This window comes from Amblyraja radiata, chromosome 25, assembly GCF_010909765.2.
Source record: "Amblyraja radiata isolate CabotCenter1 chromosome 25, sAmbRad1.1.pri, whole genome shotgun sequence".
NCBI classification, from domain to species: Eukaryota; Metazoa; Chordata; class Chondrichthyes; order Rajiformes; family Rajidae; genus Amblyraja; species Amblyraja radiata.
The window spans coordinates 37,788,524-37,811,314 of record NC_045980.1 but is presented as its reverse complement, the minus strand read 5'-3'; the positions used below and the strand labels follow the sequence as shown (position 1 = coordinate 37,811,314).

General features: G+C 40.4%; 1 protein-coding gene across 9 annotated transcripts in view; it reads right to left on the bottom strand.

Annotated features, from left to right (window-relative positions):
* Nucleotides 1-1,093: 1,093 nt before the first annotated feature.
* The window catches only part of fbrsl1 (fibrosin like 1), a 541,590-nt gene continuing 519,892 nt past the window's right edge, over nucleotides 1,094-22,791 (bottom strand). For 7 of the 9 annotated variants that reach the window (XM_033043932.1, XM_033043931.1, XM_033043935.1 and 4 more), the window contains 9 exons: nucleotides 20,699-20,770; nucleotides 17,560-17,592; nucleotides 16,127-16,168; nucleotides 14,002-14,073; nucleotides 11,631-11,766; nucleotides 9,718-9,798; nucleotides 6,166-6,249; nucleotides 5,285-5,510; nucleotides 1,094-3,743 (listed from right to left, as the gene is read on the bottom strand). In XM_033043932.1, coding sequence (XP_032899823.1) covers nucleotides 2,513-3,743; nucleotides 5,285-5,510; nucleotides 6,166-6,249; nucleotides 9,718-9,798; nucleotides 11,631-11,766; nucleotides 14,002-14,073; nucleotides 16,127-16,168; nucleotides 17,560-17,592; nucleotides 20,699-20,770 — 1,977 coding nt within the window. In that variant the 3' untranslated portion in view covers nucleotides 1,094-2,512. The remainder of the gene's footprint in view (nucleotides 3,744-5,284; nucleotides 5,511-6,165; nucleotides 6,250-9,717; nucleotides 9,799-11,630; nucleotides 11,767-14,001; nucleotides 14,074-16,126; nucleotides 16,169-17,559; nucleotides 17,593-20,698; nucleotides 20,771-22,791) is intronic. The other 2 variants (XM_033043936.1, XM_033043933.1) reach the window with 2 other exon arrangements.

Genomic DNA, 22,791 nt, shown 5'->3' with positions numbered 1-22,791 from the left:
ATTATGTGACATTTAGAAATCAACTTGATCCAACAATTGCGGAAATACTGGTACCTGAAAACAGGCCGAACCTGACTGCAGTATTGTAAGGGGGGGGGGGGGGATCCACAGTTTGGCTGAACAGCGAGCACTGTTACCGTAATGGTTGGGCATCACGGGCAAAGACAGGTACTGCCTTAATTTGCCCAAACGTGGACTTTGAACAGAAATTCACGTTATCAAGAGTGAAAAACACGGCAGATCTTTTCCTCTCTAACGTAGATGCTCTGGCCACTTTCATCCTCCCTTGTTTTTCTTCGCATGATTCATTTTCCAAAAATGAACAAGCAGTGAGTAACTGCGTTACCGTGGGTTTGGGCAGACTGTCCCATTTAGACATGGATGAAACATTCATCAATGAGGAGCAGGAGGAAGAGCCTTTCTATCAATCAACAAAATCTTGCTGATTCTGCACCTCAGATCCACACTCCAGAACAAATCCTGATCCCGCATTCCATAAACTCATTGATTTTAATCTTAGATTTATTTGTCTATTGAGCATCCACCAGTACCATCTCACAACCTCTGTGGATGATATATCTCACCTCTCTCCCCACAGGAATGTACCTATTCCTGAGATGACAACAAACCTTATTCATGACTCCACAACTGAAGGAAACAAATATGTGCTTGTTGGAGCAAAGATATACCTTGGTAGCTAACCATAAAAATGAATGTCTGTGAATGCTGAACTGGAATAAAGAATGTGTGTGTGTGGCATGTGTCACAAATTTATAAGATAGTGGTGTAGAATGATAATGGAAATGTCAAAAATTGCATTGAAAGAACTACTGTGAGATTTACAATGTTTCACAGTATGTGAAATGGGAAGATGGTCTCCAAACACAATGCTTACATATTTCATATAAACAATATTCTGCGAAACAAGAACCAACATTATTGATGAGATTTTCTTCCCCCTGAAGCACCTGCCGTATGTTTGTTGAAGGCAGATAGGTTCACTGCAGGAAACATCAAACAATTTTGCATGGCTCTCACACGGCACTCTTTAGTTCAGTGAAGTATGATCTCTGACACAACAAACAAACAACCATTTTGTCCAAAATCAATGCTGTATTTTTCTCATTGATCTACAGGAATCAAGTCTGTTTAAATTACAGAAACCAAAGTACAGAGCAGAAAGGAGGAAATGGCAGCTGATGTATGAACTACAAGTAAAAGCCCAGATATATAAACACAGATGCTGCTTTTTTTGTCCAGCAAGTAAAACATGGCAAAATTTACATATGACCAAGAAATAAAGAGCCATGCAGCGTAGTTCAGCCAGAACCACGCTGCCAGAACCATCTGTTTAAGGACTTCATTTGCTAACAGTATTTTATCAGAAATGGTACTGTGAGATTTTTGATTCCTAAAATACTACTTTGTCTTGTATACAGATTCCATAAAAACACTGCACAATTACACAAGGTCCACACTGAATGTCCTTGCCAGTCACTAAGAATTTCTGCCCAATACAAGGTCTGTCATTATTGTCTCTGTTGTGGATTGAGAAATGAAGTCTCTCTCTGAACTGGGTGCCTTATTGGTCCAATAATATTCTTCTCCACCCCCCCCCCCCCCCTTCTCTTTCGCAAATGCAGTTTTGTGTCTCTTAATGGAGTGGTATTTTGCCCCTCCCCTGCTCCCAACCATTGCCGGCGGGAGTGTTCCCTCACCATGTGTCGGCGTTAGTTTGGATGTGCAGCCTTTGTGAAAGACCTGCCTGCGGTTCTTGCATAGTTGAATTGAATATGCTTTTCTGAAACTGAACATTAAGCACACTTCCACGTGACACTTATAGGAATAATTTTGTGATATAAATATCCAGTGAGCTTTTCTGGTTTCAGAAACCCTTTATAAAGGCTACCTAAGTAAAGAATTTAATTAGCATGTTCTGAGTATCAACAGAGTATTTACATTTGTACAGGAACCACATGGACCTCTTCTGCATATCTTGTAATTGTTAATAAGGCAAAACAAATTCAGATTTGTACATTTCTCAGAGTACACAGACATTTCTGGAAACCAAAGAAAGGAAAGTCATTTTTTGGCCTCAATATGGAACCTCACAGTGGATTCAATGTAAATAGGTATCTTGACAAATTATACCATAGCAACCCTGGGTATTATTAAAATAGTTTGAGGCCTTAACGGCTGGAAACTGAACACTAAAACTTAAAGCAAACAAATAAAAATGAAACAATAAAATTACAAATCCATACAAATTAGATTTCAAACATTGGAAAAATGTACAAACATGATTTCAGAATTCTCTGCACAAAGAAATCTAGAGATCTATAATTGATAATATATTAATTCCAATTATAAGCAATCTTCTGGTATCAAAGTTCAGACTTTTTAACCCTCCCAACTGTGCTTCAATTCTATAAATTTACAGCTATCTCTTGTTGCAGTGCATTGTTTGAATTAAAGGATCTCATACACAGGACAGTTCCCCCACATTTAAGAACTACCGTGCCTCAACTTCTTTGGGATTACGAGAAGGGGAGTAGTCCCGAGACTCTGAGTTAGTGAGTGGAGTAGTCCTTCGTGGAGACACAGACCGCGCGCTGCCTGCTGGTACGAGAGGAGGTGGAGCACTCAGTGCTGCAGTTGGTGGGGTCCTGTTCAAAATCCCATTGTGATTGGCAGTGGATGGACTTAGCCTCGGGTAGTGCATTCCGCTTAAATGAGGCATAAAGGGTGGCACATGTGCCAAGTGACTGTCCATGGCTGATGTATGCAAGGCATGCAACCGGGCACGATCAAACTCTTCCCGTAGGTGCAAGCGTTCTCTTTCATCGGCATGTCGAATGCGCTCCTGCTCACGCCTGACTTCCAGAACGTGCTCGTGGTTATAGTCGTGAGGCTCCCGGTCTCTGTACGACCGGTCATGTTCGTAGAAACCGGCTGCTGTTGGGAACCTGTGCATGGGGTCTGTGCGTAATGGGAACTCCATCCTCCGGTGCAAGTCAAAGCTTCGGTATGCGTCTCGCAAAGGATCTCGGACAGGATCCCATGAGAATCCAGGGTGGGGCAGACGTTCTCTTCCCGCCAGCGGGTTCATGCCAATGAAGGGCGTCACCATCCGAGCACGGTCAAGCACATTCATGTTGTTCATCTGATGGATGCTGCTCATTGTAATGGGCATGGGGCCCACAGAATGGCCAAGTGGAAGTCCATGTAGGGATGCATGGTGAGGCGGCTCACTGCTCCTGGGATGCTGTGATGAGTCCGAGCTTATCACCATCACCTCATTATCCTCTTTTCGTTCTTCTTTTATCTTGACATCGTTCTTTATTTTCTGATGGTCACAGGAGGATTCAGCTTTCCTTTCACTATCTTTGCTAACTGAATTGCTGAGCTTCATGCTTTCACTCAGCAAAGTTCTGTTGTATGGAGAAGTGTCTCTCACAACAGGCTTTGCGCTGTCTTCTGCTAGCCTCCTCTCATGGATCTGACTTTCCTTTATCGGTGAGCGATTCTCCTTGATTTTATGCTCGATGCCGGGTAACTCCCTCAGCGAGTCCGAGTGCTCTCTCTCTAGCTCCTTTGATCTATCTCGCTCAGTGGTGCTATGATGCCTCGTTGGATCATTCAAGCTTCGGCTATTGCTGTGGATGAGGTTGTTGATTTGGTAGTTGACTGGGGCAGATGCTGGTGACGATCTGTTGGAGTGCCTGTTTTTCTCCACTCCATCTCTGGAAAAATATATATCAATTATTTCAAAACAAGTCATGTTGTTTTAAAATGAAGTAATCTGGCTAACTAATGAACCTAAGAATTTGGGGAAATTACAAGTTTTCAGGCAATTACTTTATAAGGTTCATGTCATAGGCGCAGAATTAAACCATTTGGTCCATCTAAATATCTAGTAAACCCAGCATGTTACTCAGAATTATTGCGTTTATCCCTTTGGAATATTAATCTGACCTTTGTCTTTACAAATACAGATTAATGGCTGCAAATACTCAAAATTAACGTCATCCCACAATTATGCAAAAGTGTTAAAATTAACAAATAACCAAACTTTCTTATATCTCTGATAAAGAGAAATATAGTTAAAGAAACAATAGGATAGGAAAGGCGATTAGAATACTTTTAGGTAGTGAGTTATGAACCAGAATTCACTGCCTTTGCAAGTTTAGTGGAAGCAGATTTAACAGCAACAATCTGAAGAGTTAACTGCATACTTAGAAAGGAAGAATTTGTAGGGCAGATGAATTGAAGCTATCTTAAAGAGCCGGTAGAGGCATGATGGGTTGAATGGCCATTGATGTGACATATTCTAACAAAATATCTCTTGGAATTGAGATACCCAAAGGCTTTTGCTTTTCGTGTGGCTTGGTCATACTATGCACTTTTAAATTTTATTTATTTCAAGACTTGGATCGCCTAACTTTCATTTTTTTTAAAGGCAATTATTTCCATATTGTATATCCATTAACAATAAATCATCAGCCCTGATATAATCCTGTTTGGGATTTTGCCTTGCAGCACAGATCTGGTAGAGGCAGGATCATGGAGAGAATCTTGAACATGGACATCTGGCCATTACTGACTGCTGGCAGCCTCAAACTGCTGGAAATTCCAACTCATGGCTGCTTGGTTTACACATCACTAAGAAAGAATTACTTTATCCATATACTTCATAGAACTGCAAAAGGAAATTACATCCAGATCTAAAACATTCTTGTTCCCCACATACCACTATGATTGCAGAATAATAATCCCATGCTCCGTTGCTGGCCTTTGAACAAGACGGCTCAGCTACTTAAATAGGCTGGCAACAGACTGGTGGAAATGGCAAATAAACTCATGAGTGCACGACTGTCTTGGTGAATAAATGCCCTTTATGGGTCAGTCCTAAATACCTGAGCATGTTGGACTGGTTTCTCTTTGCATTCTATGTTGAACTCGGTCATCACCAGAGTGATTATAATTGGCTTTAAAGTTTGACCGTCCCTAACATTTAAGGCTTGCTGATTACTGCTGAAAATAAGTGCAGTGTGAACGCTGCCCAGGGATTGGATTCAGCTAGTTTGTGAGGACTTCCATGGTTAAAGTTTCTTCAAGTTCCCAAATACAGCAACATTAAAGACACTTGGGCACCTGAAATCTACAAAACCATCCTAAAAACTCGAATCTGTGAAAAAAAACCATGCACAGGGTGTAGAGCAGAGTGATGGAAACCAAGGATTCTATCTGAAAACTAGTTATTAAAACACAAGAGAACCAGCACCTTTCTTTCTCTCTGTCATTTTTAAGTGATGATTCTCTTTTCTCCAAATCTCGATCTCTGTCGTGATTAGTTACTGAGGAGCTCCGCTCCGATTCCCCCGGCTTTGGCCATTGAGGTGGGGTTGGAAATGACGGTGGCGTTCGATGGAGGCGATTCCATGGCTCATGAGCATTGTTGAGGCTCTGTATCCCTGGACCTTCCTTGTGACCAAACATGCTGTTGGAAGCTGAGAAATTGGAACATGGAAGACATTATAATGACCAAAATGGATCCTTTAAAAATCACAAATAGCACATAAAAACATTAAATTATAAAAATGAAAACACTCAAGAGAGCAGAGTTCGAACACCCATCGCCACACCCAGGCTTCGCATTATTGACAAGTACTTGACTGGTAATGGCGTTACACACTCAGACACCCAATGAAGGTGTGATTTCCAGCCCAAACAGCAAATACACCACTTCACAACAACAACAGAGACCACAAACCGACACCTGAAAGCCTGTACTCCTGCACTCTGAAGGGCTGAGTTACACCCATTCCCTGAGATAGTCAGGTACGAACACTGTCTGCCTACTGTCACATTTATGGGAGGCTTGTCTCTGTTCCAGGCTCCGGGGACAGTTATCAGATTTCAAGGGCAAGTTTAACAATCTTCTCATTTGAAAATAAACTGGCAAGTCTCAGCCAAGACATTCAGTTGACTGCAGTCCATTAAAATACTTAAATTTTGCATGAAAGAAATATGCTGGCAAGCAGCCAAAGCCAGTCAAAGCAAACAACTGTGCTACTGCCTAAATAAATACATTATCTTAAGCAACTGTTTTGACAACACAAAGAATAATGGTACTTCAAATGTACAATACAAACAATTACTAACCAAGTGCTGGATTGCCTAATCCTCCAAAGGCACTGGTGCTGAGGTTTCCAAGGCCGCCATAGGTATTTGATCTATTGAATGGATCTAAAAAACATTGATTAACAGGCGTTCAGCCACATCTAGAAAAGCCCATCGCTGACATCTGCAAGAAACAATTTATCGACGAAGTCTAAGGAGGATTTATCCAGTTTTTCCACATTTTTCTTGATGAAATTTGCCCAGACAATTTGTTTCCATAAACAAACACAATCTGACTCCTCATACCCAAAACTACAAAATCAGTTGCCACATCACCTGCCCTCTATGATTGCAATCAGTTCAAAGTCAGTATTTATATCACACTTAAAAGAATGAAGTTCAAAGATCAGGCAACTGTTTGTTTTGCTGTACACCTATTGTTTCCACTGGTGCAGGAATCCACTGAAATATTTTGTTAGGACTTAAGGAATAAACCCATTCCTTCCTTGATATGCAAGTAAAATGTAAATAAACATTCAAATTATGCCGCCAGAAACCACAATATAAACTGTCTCTAAAGTTCTTTGTCTACATTATTTAGTCATTTGTTCAAATGCAGCTCCAGAACTATCTAGACTTTGCTGTTAACCTTGTTTTCAGATCCTCAAGCACAATTGTAAATTTTCATCATGAAAATCTTCTCACTCATTAAAGAATTGAGCTTAGTTAGATTTTGCTCAAATTCTCTCTCTCTCGAGTTTCTTATTTTACAAGATTAGAAAAAGCTGTAATGTTAATTCTAACATCTCGACACATACAACTGGAAGATAGTTTTAACTGCTGGTGGATGGCGGGCATTGTGCAGCCCTTTGCATGCACTGCACATCCATGCAGCTGCAAAAAACAGCTGACGATGGAGGGTGCAGGAATCCACAGAAATATTTTGTTAAGACAAGGAATAAGCGAGTTCGGTATTTCAACTGTGCATGCCCAGGTCATAGGTCACTCGGGAAAAACATTCTCGCCAGCTGAACTGCTGCGTGTGTACGAACCTGCGTATTCATTTCAATGAGATTCATAAATAAATGTATCCGTCAAATATGTCAGCAGTAGGCCACAGAGTACTGCAGGCTGCACAAATCCACAATTGTATCTATTTAAACTATTGACTCAATATAGCACCAGCCTTGAAAACGCAAGAACGCCTGGAATGAACAGCCATTCAAATTCAATATTGATTTACATGAATTACAAGTTGTGTGGTCAACCAATTATGAAAATTTGCAGCCATTTGAACCGCAGCCAAACTAGAGGCTTCACTCAGCAGTGGGTCACAGCTCCCCAGCTGACGTGACTTGTTCTCGCTCTCTTTGAAGGAGGCGCCACACGCCCCAGCGAGTGGGCAAACGTGGAGCCGACCCGTAATATGAGTGGGAACATTTTCTCAGTCAGACTTTGTCGCTAGTTGTAGTGGGGGTCTGGGGGGGAGAGAGAGAGCAGGCAATGCCGCACAGACGGAACAGTTTAATAACGACCCATTAAAATCCGCCCTTTGGCCACTCGGCAACCTGGGCTGATCTGATCTGACAGCCCTCTCGCTAGCTCACTGCGTGCCAGATCCTAACGCAGAACCTCCACAAAACCTTTGGGCTTCGGGTAACAAAGAGCCTCTGCTAACAAGGGCTGGCGAACTGTGCTGGTCAACGTGCACTGGGCGAGATAGCTGGGCGAAACGCACTGCAACCACCGCAAACTTGGAACAGCACAGACTCTCCACTCAATCTAACCTATATTAAAGGGCAGGCATTTCCCAGTTAAATGTCTTATATCGGATTGGCGGCTCCCTCACAGGGCCAACCCTCAGTTTTCCTCGGAGATGAATCTTTGCCTTAATGGTACATTCACACCGCCTGTAGATAAAGCATCAGCCCACATCACACTGATACAGTCGCTGCCTGCCTCAGATTCAATATACTGTTACACATGAACTAGGAATAAAGGAATAAAGGTAAGAAAATGTTTCAAACATAAGTAATATTTTCTTATTCCAGTAGCAAACTCATTAAGGATTAAATGAAAATAATAAATTCTTTAACTTTTTGAATATCTTACAATTGCAGATTAATGAATTGAACTAGAACTGGGACTGTGTAAGTAGTGTGTGAACAGCAGAACAAGAAAGGAAGCTATTGAGTTAAAAGAATTCTAGATTAATTCCTTGGCAGAATAGTTGACAAATTATACACAGTTTATACAGCGCTGCATTCACTTTTTTCCCCCCCGAATGACCTTTGACAAATCCCATGATTCCTTGCGTTTATCGGAATACCGAACTCGCTTATTCTTTCCTTCCTTGATATGCAAGTAAAAACATTAAAGCTATGCTGCCAGAACAGAAACCACAATATAAACAGTCACAAAAGTTCTTTATGCCTACAATATTTAGTCATTTTAACCTTGAAAATCAAGTAATTCATAAGGAAAAACATTATGAATGTTGGGGGGGGGAAACATTAAAGTGGTTTCAATGGTAAGCTGAATAAAAGTATCTATAACTTATTAAAACACAACATGTGACAATAATTTTCTTAACCACATTGCTTTTCTTTTACTTTCAATATTGAAAGCATTCCATGGATAAGATTTAAATTTTACATGCACTTAGCCCATTAATAAACACAAATGTATATTGACTGAAAAAAACATCAGCTACGTGGGCTTTAGTAAAATATTTGACAACGTTCCTTGTGATAGGCTGGTCCAGAAGTACGTCATATATGTGAGTCTTGGAACGTTGGATACAAATCTGATAACAAAGGGTATTGATGGAAGGGTGTTTATCTGACTGGAGGTCTATGACAAGTGGTGTTCCACAAGGATTGTTGTTCGCAATATAAATAAATCAGTGAAAATAGTGGTCCTTCAAAAATCAGGCGTTACTTTGTCAAATTTTACTAACAATAAAAATGTTGCAGCATTTTTCTTTAACTTATATGTCCATCTGTGGAGGGAACTGGACAGAATGTGGTTAAGGTCCTGTTGCCTGTACATTCCTCCCCCCACAGATGCTGCCTGCCCTGACCTGCTGAACTCCTCCACTGGTTTGTTTTTTTAACTTTATATGGATGCATTCTATTCAGGATCCAAGTTCACTCCATTTTGGAGTCTCTTTCATTTCACTAAGACGGCCAGTGCACTTACTCCCATTCTTGCACAACTCGGGATCTGTCATGGCTCTAAACCATATTATTCATTTCACTTTGAGAATCAGCACTATTTTTGTTTTAGCACCAGTGGCGGACCTAGTGACAAATACCTGATCTTGCATCTTGTAACTTGGTGATGAAGTAATGGTTAAACTCGGTAGAGTTCTCGCATTGACATCAGAAATAGCATTGGCACCGTGTGATGCCAAGAGTGGCCTGGTTACCAGCATCGCACATTGCAACAGGAACCTTGCTAACATCTTTCAAAACGGAAATAACTGTAGTTAAACCCACCAAAAGAAAAGTGTCGACTGAAAATTAGATATGGCTGCAACGGATGCAATACAATTATAGTCCAAGTTTGGATGATACCTGTTCCTTTCCTTACCTGCCATGTGACCAGTGGGTAAATAGCTGCTGTGATGATGAGGTGGTGGCCCAAATGTGGTTGCAGCCGGGTGTGCATTACCTACAAGGTGCATAAAAACATATCTTGGTTAAATGAAGGATAAAGGAGTTAAGAAAATATGAAAGCAACAATCCATCAATACTGTTAACTAGTCATCTGAGGATAGAGATACATGGAGTCATTTCAGTGAACACGCACATACAGTTCAAATTATTACTACATCATCAACCCAGGAGGCAGCTCTCTCTTGTAATGGAAATTCATTGAAGCACATTCACTGCGTTATTTTCACATGACTGATGGAGACTGTCATTTTCCAATCCACCAAGATTTCTTGACACATCTAAGAGATGAGAACCCCAGTGACGGTTTTAAAATGAGATCTCTTACAAACTTTTGTATTGCACAGGACAGTAGGCAGCCATGTAATAATGAAGATCCAGCAGAGGAACTAGGAGAAATACTGCAAAGTGGCAGGTAGTTATTGCACGTTGCATTGGTTGGTCAGTCTTGTGGACAGCCAGTCAAAGATAATGTGCCTACCTACAGCACCAAGAATATCAGCTTATCTACAGCGGCTTGAAGCAAAGTTCAATGTACTAATAGTGAGATGAAAACTATACACTGAACTGTTCATCTGATGGCAATATAGTTAATGGTTTTGTGTTGCTACATACTATTGATTTTCAAGAACATTTCATTAAACAACTACACAAAAGAAAACCAGCATTTTTAAAAAAATGATGTTGAAGACAACATTAAAAAATAGCCAGAGCAACTTTGATAGAGGAACGGAAGTGTCAGGAGAGAAGATTTGATATGTAATAAAATAAATTGGAAAGTACAAGACTGCATGACTGAAATGGCAGAAGTTTTAATTCCTTGAACAAGGACACACAAGAACTTACAGTCAAAACGGTAAATTAAATTATAGAAGGCAGATCGGACAAGACCATTCAGACAATTGGAAAAAGTAACCCCACATTCTATCTGGTGAATGGGAAAATAGACAAAGAGAATACAGAAGGTAGTTGAGGCCAGTTCATTGGCTATATTTAAGAGGGAGTTAGATGTGGCCCTTGTGGCTAAAGGGATCAGGGGGTATGGAGAGAAGGCAGGTACAGGATTCTGAGTTGGATGATCAGCCATGATTATATTGAATGGCGGTGCAGGCTCGAAGGGCCGAATGGCCTACTCCTGCACCTATTTTCTATGCTTCTAGTTCAGATGACCGTTTTGCACAAGTCTGCTTTTATAGCAGGGGTGAGGAGAATCTAAGCTGATATCAGACCATTTAAAATGACAAGTTTTAATCTATGCCTCTCATTGGTATTGGTTTATTATTGTCATGTGTACTGAGATACAATGAAGAGACAAGTGTGTATAAGTAATACTGTCATTAAACAAATTAGAAAAAAAGTCATAAAGTTTGGCGTATCCACTTTGGGGTTTGGCAATTGGCTGCACAAGAAATAAAGACAGTAACTGTAGGGATAATTGGATTAAATTGGAAATTAAACATGGGTAGAACTTGAACCTAGGGCCTGATGAGTGCATGGAGATCCTTAAAATATTACATTCTATTGGCTGAGTTACTTTATTTGAATAAAACAATCTTTATTCACATATAAACTGTTAATCATAGCTGTAGTCAGGCAATACATTCAGCAAATGTTTTATTGATTGCATGAACTAAAAACCAAAAGCTCCATCAGGTTGCAATCTGCCTGCCCGTGGGGATAGTTGAGGAAGATGTCTGTCTGCATTCTCTATTGTCATGTTGGAAGATGAACAGTGTACATGGCTCCCTCTGGATAAACATCCACAAACTACAATAGAATATAAACAAAGATAGGGAATTAACCATTTCATATTTCCAGGTGATGACATACCTGTGCTTGCGAAGAGGGGCCTGGCAAGGTCATGCGGATATGAGAAACCTGGAAACACCCCAGGGGCAGGTGGCCGGCTAAACAGGTCCAGTTTACCCCCTATTTCAAGTTTGTGATGATCCATTGATATTTGTTGCTTTGAAACCATGCAATTTAATTAAACACAAAAGGAAACAATTAGTCTACAATAAATTTAGCTTAAGATCTGCTCTCTGCATGATACAAACAGAAAAGTGCATCAAAATTGTATACATTTTTGATTTTAGTTATGAAAAACTCCAAAGAAAATCCTGCCCAGAAATTTGAGGACATTCTTTAAAATTGAATATTGATTATACAGTGACCTCCATAATGTTTGGGACAAAGACCCATCATTTATTTATTTGCCTCTGTACTCCACAATTTGAGATTTGTAATAGAAAAAATAACATGTGGTTAAAGTGCACGTTGTCAGATTTTACTAAAGGCCATTTTTATACATTTTGGTTTCACCATGTAGAAATTACAGCTGTGTTTATGCATAGTCCCCCCATTTCAGGGTTATTCCTGTTCTCCTCCATAAATAATTATTTCCTGAAATATGTTGATTCACCAACTTCTGAATGAAGCTATTTCTCCTCGTCCCAGTTAGAGTCATAGAGTGATACAGTGTGGAAACAGCCCCTTCGGCCCAACTCGCCCACATCAGCCAACAATGTCCCAGTTACCCTTGTCCCACTTGCCTGCGCTTGGCCCATATCCGTCCAAACCTGTCCTATCCATGTACTTGTCCAACTATTTCTTAAACGATGGGATAGTCCCAGCCTCAACTACCTCCTTTGGCAGCTTGTTCCATGCACCCACCACCCTATGTGTGAAAAGGTTACCCCTCGGATTCCTATTAAATCTTTTCCCCTTCACCTTGAACCTATGTCCTCTGTTCCTCGATTCCCCTACTCTGGGTAAAAGACTCTGTGAATCTACCCGATCTATTCCTCTCATGATTTTGTATACCTCTATAAGATCTCCCCTCATCCTCCTACGCTCCATGGAATAGAGACACAGTCTATTTAATCTCTCCCTATAGCTCACACATTCCAGACCTGGTAACATTCTTGTAAATCTTTTCTGAACCCTTTCAAGATGGCAATATCTTTCATATAACATGAATCCCAGAACTGAACACAATATTCTAAATGCAGTCTCACCAACGTCTTCTACAACTGCAACATAACCTCCCAACTTCTTTACTCAATACTCTGACTGATGAAGGCCAAAGTGCCAAAAGCCTTTTTGAACACCTTATCTACATGCGACTCGATCTTCAAGGAACCATGCACTTGTACTCCTAGATCCCTCTGGTATACAACACTACCCAGAGGCCTACCATTTACTGTGTAGGTCCTGCCCTTGTTCGACGTCCCAAAATGCAACACCTCACATTTCTCTGTATTAAATCCATCAACTATTCCTACGCCCACCTGGCCATTCGATCCAGATCTTGCTGCAATCGTTCACAACCATCTTCACTATCTGCAAAACCACTAACTTTTGCAAGATCAGCAAAATTGCTAATCTTGCCCTGTATGTTCTTATCCAAATCATTGATGTAGATGACAAACAGTAACGGGCCCAGCACGGAACCCTGTGGCACATCACTAGTCAAAGGGCTCCATTCTGAGAAGCAACCTTCCACCATCACCCTCTGCTTCCTTCCATGGAGCCAATTTGCTATCCATTCAGTTATCTCTCCTTGGTTCCCATGAGATCTAACCTTCCAGAGTAGTCTACTATGCGGCACATTGTCGAACGCCTTACTAAAGTCCACGTACACAACATCTACAGCTCTGCCCTCATCAACCTTTTTGCTCACGTCTTCAAAAAAATCAATCAGATTTGTGAGACACGACCTCCCACGTACAAAACCATGCTGACTGTCCTTAATCAGCCGTTGCCCACCCAAATGCCTGTATATCCTATCCCTCAGAATACTCTCCAGTAATTTACCAACTACAGATGTTAAGCTCACCGGCCAAACGTTCCCAGCATTTTCCCTGCAGCCCTTCTTGAAAAGAGGCACAACATTTGCCATCCTCCAATCATCTGGCAATTCTCCTGCATTTAAGGACGACTCATAAATTTGAACCAGGGCTCCCGCAATTTCCTCACTAGTTTTCCGCAATGTCCTTGGATATATCTGATGAGGCCCCGGAGATGTGTCTACCTTCAAACATGACAGCACCTTCAGTACTTCCTTGACGGTAACCCGAACTGCTCTCATTGCCAAATTTTCACTCTGTTAACATTGGTTATTTAATATTTTCACTGATAACTAAATACAAAATGTAAAATGCACTAATTTCGGGAATGTCAAGGCTCCTCATTGCAATACCTTTAATTTTTGCTGGTGATGGTAGATTTGCCAGGCAATTTGCACATGAACAGCACACCACTTCCCAGGCTTCTGCAAGACACAAACACATCATAGATCTTAAAAGACATTTCAACGGTAGTAACGAAAACGTGGAACTCCAGCCAAAATGTATGCTGTGAAGTTTAAAGTAAATATTTGACCCAAGTGAGTTGAGAGAACACAAATCCAGAATTATTTTTCAATGAATTAGACATACGAAGATGAACATAGTCTAAGAATAGTCTTCAGATAGACCATGCTTTGCATTCCATACAGGAACTGGCTTATTCCTTCCATATTTTAGAGCGGGATACCAAGGCAACACACGAGAAATTTGATCTACTCAAGTGCTAGTTTGTCTCTGGAGAGATCATAAATTCCATGTCAGTTGAAGTAAAGGTAACTGAGGTTCATCCTCGATCCTTCATTTAGTAAAAAATCTTGACTTCTTTCATTGTGGAATTCAGCACTTTATCCACGCAATGAAGGTTTTGCTATGCACAGAAGAACTTAACTTGAAGAATGGGAACTATTTAACCTTTGGCGAGTCATCTTCTCCATGTGCCAGAGGCTGTGTTATGTAAGATTTGTATTTATAATGAACAAGATGAAACTGTTTAACCACGGACTACATCAGGTGCCAAACTGCATGGCATGGAAGGGAGCCTTAATGTGCGGATTATTCCATGTGGCTGCTTTGAAAGCATCCTCTACATATTAAGTTTCCTCAAAATTAATGCATATTTAGGTTACAGTTCTTCTTAAATGACCTTTAATCTTTCCTCAGGTGTTGAATTATTACTTAAGGATGAAATTGAAAACATATTTCCACACTGGCAGATATATCCCACAATTCATTCAACCATTTCCAGCTTGCTGATAAAACAGGCCCAATGTCATCTTCCACAAATGATTAGATTTCCTACGCATACAGCGGCACAGCAGACTGTTATCCTTGCGTCCATTCGGTAGAATCTAATGTCTCCTTCACAGTCGAGTGTACAGAATTATAGAATGATTATTCCTGGAGCCCAATAAAATTTGGATACCAGATATGGCATGAAATTGAGATGAGGTGTGAGAATGTGTCTATCCCTGATAAGGAGTCATTAGAGCACATTACTGAGCTCTCTCAGACAGAGACCAAAGCCATCTATGTTACTATTTATAGAACAGCAGCATTAGTTTTTACAGAGTGGCAAGTTCAAAACATTTATGCAAGACAACATTTTTAGCAATGGTGGGGATCAGATATTTTGCTCCTACTCACCCTCTTTCTTCCAGAACATCTTGTTCATCATTCAGAGAATACCAGTTCTTACACAAAAGCATTGTATTAGAGACCTTACAGAAAGCATTCTGTGCTTAGCATATAAAGTATGGTGTGCATGAAGTAGTTTGAATATCCCTGTTGATCGAGGTGCCTACTTGGTGAGTGATTGATTTTGATATTTGCGAATGAGAATCTGCCAATATATTGCTAATTATGGCATCCTTTCTCTGGGAGGGTGTTGGGGTACAGGGAGAGGTAAAATATATATCACACACCTTTCTTGCATCGCCTTGCATGGTTCAAGCATCGCCCAAATCGGTCAGAAAAGCACAAAGTGAACCAACTGTCTTATGACACTGAGGGGATCTTAAAAGAATTGGTGAAAGCAGGCATCAAGGAAATTATAAGTAGTTCTGCAGGGCTTCAATGACCAAATGGTGAAGAATTCAGGAACTAATCAAGTTTACAAAAATAGATGACAATTGTGGCAACTCCTTGAATTCTATTGTTAACTCGTTACAATTGAGAGTGGAAGGGGAGATGAATTAGATGTTCAGATAACTAAACAGCAAGCTCATTTGGAAATTTCACAAAGAGGCAGAACTGTAGGACTGGCAATCCCAAGATCTGGTTTTAGAAACCAAATTATTTTTTTCTTTCTGAAAATGAAGAATGTTACTTGTTTTTGAAGAGCCATTTCTGTTAATCCAAAGAGCCAGCATATTTCCAGTACTGCTTGAATCGAGCTCTGAAACAGAAGTTCTGGGAAAGATTCATCGCCGGCTGTGCTAAGATCTGATTGAACCAATACTTTATTCAAGTTATACTTACGCCCAGTTGTTTTTGAGGTAGATTTACCCTTTTGAGTGGGAGCTGGAAGAAAACAGTAAACACAAATGAAACACTGAATGCTTCGTGGATGAAACCATGTCAAATATAGATGTGTTGAATATTTTTAAATAATCTGATCCACGTTTGTCCCTTGGCCTTCATGGAACTGGTTAAAGAAGTTGCAGAATGCAAAGAAGTGTTCAGTAAGAAGACAGAAAGCCTTGCTGAGGCACGCACAGATTTTTGAAGCCAGAACTTTGCGATAACTTCATTATCAGTGATTATAAGTTGCAAGAACTTCATGTTTCAAAGAAAGATTGTATTCACACTGGACGTATCTATTTTGAAGTGTTGGTAACCACAAAAAACTTTCAGTTGATGTGAAGAGGCAAACAAGAGGTGAAGATAGGGCCCTATGTAGACCACAGGAAGGAGCTGGGGAGGTTCATGCCGTATAATTTGGTTGGTTGGATCCATGCCATAAACCGTGAATAATGAATCTTAACATCCTGAACTAAGTAAAAGCACTTTCCATATTTGTTCATTTATAGCACTTTGGAGAGGAGCACCATCAAGTTATTTTGTCCCGAAGTGTTTAAGTCACCAAAGAAACATGATGCAAATGCATTCATTGTTGCAATCTCCAAACTTGCAGGAGGAAACAGTCCTTGATTAGAGAAAGCGTTAATACTATAGGGAAGGTTAACAATTTCAAAGACAGCCTGGACCACCTTTGCTCTATGAACTCAATTATCAAATTATTTCAGCATTTCCTTGCACTGGTGGCTTTTTATGAAACACCAGCATCTGTAAAGTTGGACATTTCAGAAGTAAATTTAGTTAAATGATTTCCTCTTTAGACTGTCATGTCTGGCCAATTAGAACCACGAAGAATACTTTCGACAATGCAGAACGTCTGGAAAACAAATTTGATTCAAAATGCAAAATCCCCTTTTATTTCAAACATAATTGCTTTATATTTTCCAACAACATATGCAATTCCCTGACGGAGCTACGTGTCAAAAAATACGACCAAGCATTCAAAAATCCTGTTCACTTGGTAAACACATCCCAGATTCACTCAGCCTGCTGGATGTCTCCCGAAGAGAGAAAATAAATATGTCTTCTTGTCTTGTTTCTCCAGAACCACAAGGATGCAAGAGAAAATCCAGTGCATAAATATCCATGCGCTGGCATGTGACGTGAAATTTGATATGCATATGAAATATGTGGATTACATAATTCAATGAGATCCTGCCAAAATTGGTCAGAACAATTAGCAGCTAATTTCCAAGAAACACCAATGATTATAAACCGATTATAAAACACATGTCTGAAATAATGCAAGTAAATTATATATTCTAAAAATATATGGCTATTTAAAATGACATGTTTTATAAAATGGTTGATCACTAAAAAATAATTTCACTTACTCTTATTGACTGTCTGTAGGGGTCTGATAATTGCTAGAAAAGATGAGACATCATATATTGATAGGAGGAAAATATTAAAGGAAACTGACAATATAAAAACTATCTTGGATACAAAGCGTCTGCAGCAGCCAGCGTCCATTACATTACATTGACTCAAACATTTCCCTCAGTACTGGTAATTCAAAGGATTCTTGGGATATACAGAATGTTTTTTTTAAAACATCAGATACAAACCAAATGCTCATGTCACCATCAGTAAATGGGTAAATTAATCTCCGTGAAAGGATTTACACAGTGAAATGAAAACGTATTCTGAAAGTTAAACTAATACAAAGCATATTATCCATGTCGGCTCCATGTCATGGTTAATATTCATCATCAGCAGAATACAAGGCATCTTTGCTGCTGTATACACTATATTATTACTGTGAACCTGATATTATAGTGACTTATTTTAAATGAAGTTTGAACAACTTTTGAATTTGTTAGCTTTTGAGTTTTTCTTTTTGATTAGATTCATTTTGAACTTGTACATTAGGGGTGTCAGGAGTTATTGGGAGAAGACAGGAGAATGGGGTTAGGAGAGAGAGATAGATCAGCCATGATTGAATGGTGGAGTTGGCTTGATGGGCCAAATGGCCAAATTCTGCTCCCATCACTTATGAACATGAATCTTCAAGAAATTTTAAGTAAATCTTGTTTTATATCAGTTTTGTGCAAAAGGCATTTCAAACTCAACTGCCAGTGATGAATTCGGATGAGCTACGCTCTTTGTTAGGTTAACTCCTTGATAAGGAGGACAAACTGTACTAACACTTTACCATTCCTTCTCTACAGAGATGCTGCCTATCACGCTGAGTTACTCCTGCATTTTGTGTCTACCTAACTCTAGGCAATGATGCTTATTCTCCAGCTACTTTCATGCAAATTGAGACATTATTTACTCCAGACTAAAATGGATTTCTGTATACATTAAAATAATTTATATAAGAATCAAAGACTTCATCTACACTGTTTCCCCCTCCCCCTACTGCAAATTGAATCTTTTTCCTGAACAGTTCCACATTGACCAATGCATTTACCAATGCTGCAGGATGACTATACTTCAAATGTATTTCATGAATATAAATGGGTTGGAGATAACGTTGAGTAAGCTCCTTTCCTTTGTGCCCCTTTCAATGCACAGCATCCCTCAGGTTATAGATTAAAATTATGGAGAAAAAAAAGTCAATCGGACTTTAAAAAATAATCAGTAAATCAATCTAATAGACAGAGGTCTAGGCAATGATTTGTATAGTGGCACAAATAAAGGCTACTTTGACTTTGAAAAATACTTTGAGATGAATGTGAAATAGAATAATAAAGTGAAGACAAAACCTTATGAACAGCTAATTACCCTTTACCAATACCTGCAATGAAACTGCCTGGACAACTATTCACCTGTACCAGCTTCTGAATTATTGGATAGTCATGGTTTAACTTTCAACAACTGAATTCTCACACTCCTCTAGATATTCCTCAAAGCACTTCCTAAACAAGTATTATCCATTGTTATAATTTTACTATTCCTTAAAGGGCCTGTCCCATTTGACGATTTTTTCAGCGACTGCTGGCGTCATATCAGGGCTGCCGAAATTTTTTGAACATTTCAAAATCCAGCGGCGACAAAAAAAATGTCGCGACACAAACGTCATCACGCCGCGAATTTTTCGGTGACCTGACACGCCAGTCAATGATGCCGGCAGTTGCCGAAAAAAAATCGCCAAGTGGGACAGGCCCTTTATTCTTTTTCTTCTCCGGTGCCAGCAGTTCATCCTCAGCTTCATCTCACTACGTCCCAATTTAAATCAATTGATTTTTCCTCCACAGCTAATCGTGAAAACTCGCCGGGATGAAACTTGGTCAAAAATAGCTTGAAGATTTATATTGATCATAACATAAGAAACGGCAAAATTAACTAACTAGCCCTTATAGTTACTGTTTAATATATATGACGGCTGGAGAAGTTCAGAGGCTTTTATTTGTATCATTTTAAGAATTTTCATTTTCAAATCCAGATACTTTCAGGTGTATATTAATACTAGCAAGACACTTGAAGTGGATTGCACTGTTTCATTCAATGTTTACTCAGTTCAGTAACTACACTCAGTGGCAACCCTATAAATAAAGCTTTGTGTGTGTCTGTGGCATATAACGATATTGACCACTATTGATATATGATTTACAGTTGCTAGAACGGGTGAATTTATATCCTGTGTGACACACACCAATGCCCCCCAGAGTTACAGGCAGCTTAACTACAATTGGCCGTTAGAACAGCAGTAAGTGCATGTGTGTGGATTCTGCACAGTGTATTTAAGTCAGTTGCACAGAATCTGGGGCCTTGATTTTATGCTTCACTAGAAAAATAGAATATCAAAACCTGGGTCATATTCCAATCAAACTAATTATTTCAGAGTAAATGGGTATAAAGCAATCCAAAAGTCTAACTATTTTAATTGCTTTGCCAACTGAAGCAAAAATCATGAAAGTACAATCAATTTTAACCTTCAAAGAGCTAGTAATAAAAAAAAAGATTATTCACTTGCTGCCAGAACTAAACCGACATTTGTTTTTTGGATGTCTTAAGTACAGGCATGCTGGTTGGTAGGTGAATTGTTCACTGTGTATTTACCCAGTGTAGGTGGGCAGTGGGAGAAACAAGGAGGAGTTGACGAGCATTTGAGAAGAAAGGGTTACATAGAAATATAGAGAATGGGATTGACAAGATTACTCTGAGAGATGACAATATACTCAATGGACTAAATGGCCTATTTCCAAATCTCTGGAAATGTGAGAAAAGATTTGTCACTAAGATGCTATTTTTCAAGGAACATATTTTGATGAAAGTTGCAACATAACGTTTTGGTGGGGTTTATTCAGAATAAAAATGACAATGATAGATTAATTTAGCAAGGAATAGTACCAAATGCGAGAATGTTACAGATTTTCATATCTAGGCATCTTTATAAACGGTGAAGGTCGAGGAAGTAGAACAAGCAAGGGGAGGTATTTGGGTCTTGTACTGATTCATTGAAGCATCATGAGAATTCAACATACATATCATGCAATCATGGCTGAATGTTATTAATTCATTTACCCTGGGGTCCTTCTGAAGTAGAGTGTGAGGAACTGCTCCTTGTCTGCTTGCTACATCAATTGGATTGGAAGTCTGGGAAAAGACAATACCTCATAATTAACAACAACTGCCTACTGAAGTTACTGCACTATTGTGAAAAGCCATCATGTCCAAACACTTTGGAATGCTTTCTGCACTTACTACATGTAACTAGAGTACAAAGGTAACATTCCTAGATGATTATTGTAAATTGCTCTCTGTGGTGTGTAGGTCCCGAGGGGGTTTGACAGTTAGGATGGCCCGACCCTTGGGAGACGCCACAGGACCCCCCCCCCCCCCAGAACCCGAGGCACGAAACGCACCGGCGGGCGCACGACCCAGCCGGATCGCGTGCGGATGTCAGCCGACCGGGGGACCGGCGGGAGGACAGGTGGAGTGATAGGCGGGAGGACAGGTGGAGTGATAGGCGGAGGGAGCCGTGAAGGGGGGCGCCCTCGAGGCCGAGGTTGGCCAACCAGCGGCTGCGAGGAAGTCCGTGACCTCTTCAACCGTGTCCTGGTCGAGGGCCCCCACCATGTAATAGAAGCGGGTGGCATCGACTGTGATGCCCCGCAGGTTGAATTGGGCCTCCGCCTGCTGGAACCAGATGTGCAGCCGGGTGGTCCAGAAGGTGGGTAATTTAACAGAGACCGCGTCGGCCTGTGAGGTGGTAGGACGGGCGGTTTTCTCCATCGTTACGACAATGGAGCGTCGGGTTCACCAATGCGGTGCGTAGGTCCCGAAATGAAAGAGAGGAGTCAGGTATTTCAGGAGGCACCTTTATTTATGTTCTTCCCGGTTGTAGGGAAGTCCACGAGAGAAAGATGGCACCCAAACCCTTGTCTTTAAACCCTCTGGTTAAGGGCCGCCTCTGGACTGAACCATTCCCGTGCCGAGGGGTTTGACAGTTAGGATGGCCCGACCCTTGGCAGCCGCCACATCTCCATACTATTACAGAAAGGATGTGAAGGCTTTGGAAAGGGTGTAGCAGAGGTTTACCAGAATATTGCATGGATTAGAGGGCATGAGCAACAAGGAGAGGTTGGACAGACTTGGATTGTTTTCTCTGAAACCTTTTTTCCCCAGGATGGAAAAGTCAATTACTAGAGAGTTCAAGTTCAAGAGTTCAAGAGTTCAAGAGAGTTTATTGTCATGTATCCCAGATAGGACAATGAAATTCTTACTTTGCTTCAAGAATTTCATTGTCCTATCTGGGACACATGACAATAAACTCTTTTGAACTTGAACTCTCTAGTAACTCATAGCTTTAAGGTAAGAGGGGCAAACGGCAGATGAAAAACTGGTTTGAGGACGTTCTGAAGCTTCTAGGGAGCTCATTCTTCAACATACTGAACTCATGACTGGACAAACAAAAGTCAAAGATTGAAGTAAAACAGAAAAAAATGCTGGAAATACTCTGCAGATTTGACAACATCCGTGATGAGTGACGAAAAGTTAACGTTCACAGAACTTGGAAGATAGAAATCAACAAGGTTGTCCGAAGGGGGAAGTGTGGGAAGAAGAGGGAATATCAGTTCATAGGAATTCCATTACATCTTCCAGTTCCTCTGAATCCATTGTATCTGTCTTCCTTTTTCTTTATCCAAGGATTCCCCTACACCATAATTGAAAGGCTTCTCAACTGCATCTATTCCTTTGCTCGCACTCCCCCCCCCCCCCCCCCCCCCGTGCCTAGGTTTCCAATTCTCCTTTTCCCCCAGAGATGCTGCCTGACCTGCTGAGTTTCTCCAGCACGTTGTCCATCTTTGGGTTTCCATCGTTCTCACCTACAATTTTACCAGCATTCATAATAACTGCTCCCTTCAATGTAATGCCACCACTGGATACACCATGTGTATGCAGTGGATTATATTGGAAACAGCAGATATTATGCTACACCATTTTATGCATTCCAAAAAGGACTCTCTCCACAATTCTCTGGATCTTTTTCCCATCTCCTCCAATACCACCCCCATCTTCCCTTCCCACCATGCAAAGACTTAACACACATTTTCCAAGTGATGTTGTGGTTCATGTTTACTTCTTCCAATTTAGCGGGCTGCGATCCAAATATG